A 7185-nucleotide genomic window follows, 5' to 3' on the forward strand; every position below is an offset into this window, starting at 1 on the left:
ACTGATTACAGACCCAGAGCCGTCCTTCATAGTGCCTCCTGCATGTCTAGATTATGCACGGATAGCAAAGAGACAAAACTGATTGCAGACCAGAGTCGTCCTTCACAATGCCTCCTGCATGTCAACAATATACACGGGTAGCAGAGGGACAAAACTGATTGCAGAGCCAGAGCCATCCTTTACAGTGCCTCCTGCGTGTCTAGAGTATACACGGGTAGCAGAGAGATAAGACTGATTGCAGACACAGAGCTGTCCTTCACAGTGCCTCCTGCGTGTCTAGAGTATACACGGGTAGCAGAGGGACAAAACTGATTGCAGAACCAGAGCCGTCCTTCACAGGGCCTCCTGCGTGTCTAGAGTATCCACGGGTAGCAGAGGGACAAAACTGATTGCAGACCCAAAGCGCTCCTTCACAGTGCGGTAAGCATGTAACTGTTGTGTGAAAAATACATGTGTCTATATAGGCAGAAGAACCATTTCGTGCAAACGAGCTGTGATGACCTAGACGGGACATTCATTTTCTAAGGTATGGCCATGCTAGTTAAACCCTGAAATAAATTGGTTTATCAAGTATAGGACTTGAACCCAGTTTCTGAACCTTCTTTCCCACCACAACTCCTTAGGCAACAGCATTAGCATCAGCAACAAAAAAGCGAAAATTGACAGAATTTCAGAGCCAACAACGCATAGGATCAAGCAGCTCAAAACTAGCAGAACCAAAGCCACCACCAAACCGGAGGCGAAAGCCATCCCATCTCATGTAAAAAAGGAAGTTTTTACATTTGAAGAACATTGTAAGGCAAGCAAGGCAAAATGTGACGTATCAGTAATTCAGTCAGAACATGGGTCATTAGATAAGTGCCAAGTATAGGAATTGAAAGGTTCGATCACAATGAACCTGTAATAAACCTTGGAATTGCATAGTCATGCAGTTTCTGAAACTTTTTCGAACCACAACTCCGTAGGCAACAGCATCAGCATGAAGATAGAGAAAAGAGAATCGACAGAATTTCACAGGCAACAACGCGGAAGATCGAGCAGCCAACTATAAGCAGAACCAAGCCACCGGATACCGGTGGCAAAAGCCATGCCATCTCATGTAAAAAGAAAGCTTTTGCATTTGAACAATCCTCTTCTGAACAGCAGCAGTACATGGCAAACCCGGCCAAGCATATGCATGTGCTAGAGAAGGGCCTGCCACCGCTGTGGCTTTGACCACTACAAGCACAGCTGCTTGCCCATTCTTTGCCTTGCTTACTTGCCTTATACCCATCCATATTTACATCCCACTAACAAGTATAACAAACGACAGCGTGTTTGAGGCAAGGGGGGTGCTGCCTTGTGCTTCACCACCCGCCCGGCCGGCTGTAGTAAACCGGAAAAGAAGAAAACCGAGAGGCGCCTTGTCCTCTATCTTGGAAAATCTCTATTTTGAATCGTCTGGTTAGCCGCGGGTTCTCTTCTGTCATAGTAGGCTCCAAAGCAGGGTATATATGAGGGGTACCAGGACCCATTGACAGGAGAGCCTCCGGCTAGCATTAGCTGCATAGTGTAGGTCAATGGGACAAGATAGTTAGTGAAAGCGAGGACATGATTCTTCAGAGAAAAAAAATGCTACACGAGGTAGGCATGCAAAAAGCGAAAGACTGCTTGATCGACCGGAAAATATACTCTAGGCTAGGTGGGAGAGTGGCATCTTAACGGAATTATCAATAGCTGGATACAAATACCCATCCATAGCTATCCAAGAAAAATACCCATTAATAAACTACTCCCTCCGTCTGGAATTACGTGACGCTGAAATGAATGTATCTAGACGTATTTGGTCTAGATACATCCATTTAAGCGTCAAGTAATTCCGGACGGAGGTAATACTGAAGAAACGAACCATAAATGGCATCTCTGCTGTAGGTAATACTGATGTAAAGCCATAATCCAGAAATGAATTGTTCAATTTGACTGTTATCTTTGCTGTAGGTTATCATGAAACAGTTGAAATCATCTCAACAAACATCTTGGAACTCAAATTACCTGACAGAGGTATAAATACTGACAAGGTACCAATTGACAGAGCTATAAATAAATGAATGCGCAGGAAATAAATCAACAGAAAGAAAGCCTTGGAAAAAAATTGATCCAACTTATCAGTTGAGCACTAAGATCAATATTGATAAGGTACAAACCAAATGAAGTGGGTTTATTGTATTATCCACAGGAGCAGAAAATATGACTAGAACAACTAAAACTTGGATGAAGCGTCAAAATCCTCCTCCGAGTATGTATGGGCCAAATAGTTACCCCTTTGGACAATGTATTACTTCCTTTGCATGTATTACAATGAGTCTTTTGGAAATAACAATCACTGACAATTATGGGAGAATAAAAAGGGGAAAAGAACTCACATGAATGCGGTGCAGGGGCCAAAGACATTCCAGCAGAAGGACCGGCTCCTGTTGCACGCTCACTTGGAGGGTGTGCATGACTAAAAGAAACAGTGGGCAAAGGCGGCTCGGGAAGAACTGGAGGGGACGGAACGGGAGATCTACTGTGCATATTAGGATCACGTGGAGGATGATGAACAGAAGAAGGTGATAATGGATGAGGTGGTGAAGCAGCAGGATGAGTAGAACGGTGATCATTGGCTACTGGCTCGGCAGCTGGCGTCACAGGAACCCTGTTCTTTGCCTTGTATGGACACCCAGATGGAGGTGGAGCAACATATCTGGGTGTATGTATCGGGATAGGAGCAGGAGCCAAATGCCTGTTGCTTTCATGACCATGGTGATGGTGATGATGGCCGTGATGACCATGATGTTGCATTGGTGCTTGACTAGGTGCATCAGAACTGCCCCTGCTATGTAAAGAACGATTAAGATAGGAGGAAAGGCTTATCTGCTTTACTCTGCCAAATACGGTGTGGTTCAGACCAAGGTTCCCTTTAGATGAATTAGTAATTGTTTGGGCCAACTGCTTCATCCTTGGTACAGATGGCTGGTGATTCCCAACAACACGAACAATGTAGGTCTCAACAATAGTTGGAGGAAGAATTGTTGATCCTTGCAAATTTCCCAATTTGAAATAAAGATTCTGCAATGCACAATATCACAATCAATTAAGGAAGAAAAGGCAGGGCAATGTAAGCTACCGCACACCAACTTTTTGCACAATAAAATTTCTGATATATATTGAAGTCCCAGGCTCCCAGCCCTATTTTTTTCCAGATTGTGTCTAGTAGAGTGGGACAAAAGAATGGAAGAAATGCATTCGAAGATTAGAGAACGAGATAGCTTGTGTTAAGATCAGAAACATAGACTTGCTAGCAAGTGTTTTTTAGAACACTATATGGTACAAAACTAAGCATAACAACCAGTTTTCAATCCACGTGATGCTTGCTAAATACATGGAATGATAATTATAACACACAACCCTATAAGTTCTACTGCATGAAAGCACTCTCATACTCATAGGGCTGCATTTGCACGCATGCCCTGCAAAGTAATATGTGCAAAAGACACCGATGTCTTACAGAAATCAAAAACAGAATGCAAGATATCACACATCTAAAAGTTTGCATGTGTGGACTGTATTACATACAGTTGTAAATGCAAGAACTACATAAAGAAACAAACAAATACCCAAATCCTTCAGACATATAAATAAATCGTGATTGTGATGGACAAAGAAGGAACAGGTCAACAGGACCAGAATGAATCACTAACCTCATTAGAATTGAGTAGTAGCCCTTTCTTCATTTGATCCTTTAATTCATCAGTTCTGTCTTGCACTTTGTAGATTGGGAAATTCAGAGTAAAATTAAAAGTTGCATGGAGTGTTTCAGGAGGAAAGGCGTGCTGCGGAGGAATTATTGTTATTCCTCCAGGGAATTTAAGCACTTCAAAGGATGATGAATTCCCAAACAGGGACTTGGTCAAGTGGAGTGTTGACTGCCGCACAACCAAGGACATAAAAGATGACCTAATAATGCTCAACCCCATTGATGATATAGTCAAGTTCTTTGGATAAGGCACAATGCTGAAGATGACATTTGTCCAGTTCGATCCAGCTAATGGGTGTAGTAAATCCACAGCCACCTGTGTTTGCATTCAAGCATCAGTCAACACTTGTGGTAGAACGTATCAATAAAGTGAAATAAAAGATGTGGTGGGGCATACAATGGAGTTAGGGACGCCGACTTCCGCATAGATGTCCAATACGAGCTTGGACATGTTTCCCCTGAGCTCGGAAACATTCTTCTGCAGCCTAAAACTTGCCACTATATCATCTGGAAAAGAAACAGTTTCATTAGACACATGATATATTCATACATCAATACATCTAGTACTCTTACCCAATAAAACAAAGAACAGTGATCACCGCATGTGCTTAAACTAAACTGGAACCATGATCGCACCTAAATTGGCAAGGATTCATTGGAGGTCAAAGTTCTTGCTTTAGACCACTGGAAAGGATTCATATACCGGTTGGGAGTAGATCGCACCTAAAATTCATGGACAGTCATATATTGTTTGGGATTATGTCACACCTAAAATTGATGAACAGTAATCAATTACTGCTCAATTCTTCATCACAACTGTTGCAATAACACGGAACAGGAGGTGACAGCAACTCCATCACTTTAGCAGCTCAAGTAGCTTTCACCACCGATAATTCTACAGCCAGATGAAAAATTAACTATGCCGACTAACAAGGGTACAAAGATGATGCCGGACTACCACGCAAAATCAAAACCAAATACTACATCACTGGCATCGAACCGAACCGGTCAAAGCTTTTGGGGACGCCGGGACGGCAGCCATCCATACTGACTGTAGCAAATTCAGTGTGGACGTTTCTCAGCCTACTCAATTTCCAAATTCCAAAAGCAGCACCGACAGATGCCTAAGCAGCGCGGATCAAGCAACGAGCCGTATGCGACTAAAATTAGCAGGCGAGAAGACTAACAAAGTCACGCCAGCAGACCGCTTTCCCCGCAGCCGACGGATTCGAAAACTCCACCGACAGCGGCCGCGGGCAAGGTCCGTACAGCCAGATCCAGAGCCGCGCGGGGCGGTAAGGACCAGGCCCGGACCGGTGGCAGCGGAAACCGAGGCGAGATCTGGCAATGCCGGTGGATCCGGAGGGGAGATCCCGCACTGACTGACCTGTGATGGCGAAGGGATCCGTCGCGGCGGGCGGGCCCCTCCCGGCGCGGCCCGCGAAGGGCGGCAGCCAGAAGAGCGCGGACAGCAGCACGGCCGCGCCCAGCACGAGCGCCGCCACGCATTGCAGGCGCACCGCCCCTCCGTACCCGCATCGCCTGCTACCTTCGGCGCCGCCTCCGCCGGCGCCCCCGTCGGGCGGGCGCTGGCGCTGGTCCCCGGCCTCCTTCCCCATGCGCCCGGGCCGCGATCTCACGCATCCCCGCCGGCCGCCGCCGCCGCCGGCCTCGCCGAGGAGAGGAGGGACATTGCCTGCCTGCCGGGTGCCTCAGTGGGTGGGCTGCTGCTAGGTGGTGGTGGCGGTCCGGGTCCCCTGCTCCGCGGCCGCCGTCGGTGGCTTGCTTAAGGAGGAGGCGATGCGGTGCGGTGGGCGAGGAAGGTGGGAGAAAGTGAGAGGTAAACCGCAGCGAGGCGAGGTGAATCGGATCGGAGGGGAGAGCACGGGCCGCGCTGCTGGTGGGACGGGGGAGGGGAGCGGCGGTTGGGGAGGGGGGCGAGCGACTTTACTCGCGTCGCTGGTGGACGAGCGAACCTCCAGCTGGTACAGTAGGAGTAGCACTGCTCGGTTAGCTTAGTGGGGCAAAGAGGGGGATCGGATCGGATTATCGTTCGCTTTGCGCCGGCGTGAGTGCGGGCTAATTGTGTTTTGCTCGCGCTTTTGGTGCTTTTCTTCCGTGGTGGGCTTTGCCCCCCAGAGTAGGTCTGCTTTTTTCTTTTCTTTTTTGAGGGTAAAAGTACGTCTGCTTTGGCTGGTTCCGTTTTGTTTCTTCTGCGTTTCCTTTCCGCTGCGGATGGTTTGGAGGATTTGAATCCGGAAGGGGGCAAAGGTGTACGTACGTACAGGAGGAGGATGGATCTGGCGTGGCCGATGGACGTGCGCTCACTTCGAGTTGACGAGATGTTCTTACATTTCATAGTAGCGCCGCAGCACTTTTTTTTTTGCGGGGAAACTTGAACAAGTGTAAGCAGTGCAGTTTGTTTCAGCCGGCGAGTAAGGGCTTGATTACTCGCACCATCTTCCTACCGTGTTTGCGAGGAAAAGGGTTGATTGACTCAACCCTTTTGTTTTGTCCTCGGTGCTCTCTGGCTCGGGCGCCTCGACTCCCACCGTGTTTGTTTGGTTGTTGGTACTATCTTGGTAACATAATCAAAGGCTACAAGTAAATGACCCAGAGGAGTTTGCCGCTTATAAGGGTCGATCTTGTCTACACCAAGGAAGGTTGATAAGTGCATTAGCTATCCATCCATTAATTTTGTGACCAAGTCTTGGAGCCTACTTCGCACTCGAGACTTTACCCGCTGGTGGACGAGTGGACGGTACTACTCTCTAGTGTGATGTTGCTTACCTTAGTGTGGCCCAAGTAGTGGGCAAATGGGTGATCGGACCGGATTATCATTTGCTTTGTGTGGGCATTAGTGCGGGCTAATTGTTTGCTCTTTTGGTGTTTTTCTTCTGCGGTGGGTTTGCCCCCTAGGTTTTTGGTTGATCTTGTTTTGTTTCTTCTGCCTGATATGGGTTTTTGGTTGCGGATGATTTGGAAATTTGAATTCCGGACGGGGCAAAGGTTAGGGTAGACTATGAAGGAGGATCTCGTGTGGTCGCTGGATTTGTGGTCACTTAGAGATGTGAGGGGGTGGATGAGATGTTAGGTGGTGTGTGAATGTCGACTTAGCATGCATGCCACTGTTCTTACATTCCATGGTAGCACTATAATATTTGGACCAAGAAGCAGTGCGCCTTTGGTCTGGCCTGCGAAAAACTTCTTGATTTGTTGTAGGTTTTTTCTTAACGTGACACAAATCACAGAATGTAGAAATCGGGTGGAGGAGCAGCGAAGGAGGAGGATTAGGGTTTGGACGGTTTACCGTTGGTGGAAAAAGTATCGACAATGGGCAGAGGGAAGAAGACGTAGTTCTAAAAAAGAACCAAGATCCAATATAAAGGTTCATCGGAAGTGCAATACGT

At 47.2% G+C, this 7185-nt stretch overlaps 1 protein-coding gene across 1 annotated transcript; it reads right to left on the reverse strand.

Moving 5' to 3' along the window:
- Positions 1 to 1095: 1095 nt before the first annotated feature.
- On the reverse strand, positions 1096 to 5739 carry LOC125545964. The gene is made up of 5 exons (XM_048710030.1): positions 5163 to 5739; positions 4173 to 4282; positions 3720 to 4091; positions 2403 to 3087; positions 1096 to 1542 (listed from the first exon to the last, which is right to left on the reverse strand). The coding sequence occupies exons 1-5, from the start codon at positions 5392 to 5394 to the stop codon at positions 1466 to 1468; spliced, it is 1476 nt and encodes a 491-aa protein (XP_048565987.1). The 5' UTR covers positions 5395 to 5739; the 3' UTR covers positions 1096 to 1465.
- Between the last annotated feature and the right edge of the window lie 1446 nt (positions 5740 to 7185).

Source organism: Triticum urartu, chromosome 3, assembly GCF_003073215.2.
Source record: "Triticum urartu cultivar G1812 chromosome 3, Tu2.1, whole genome shotgun sequence".
In the NCBI taxonomy this organism is placed as follows: Eukaryota; Viridiplantae; Streptophyta; class Magnoliopsida; order Poales; family Poaceae; genus Triticum; species Triticum urartu.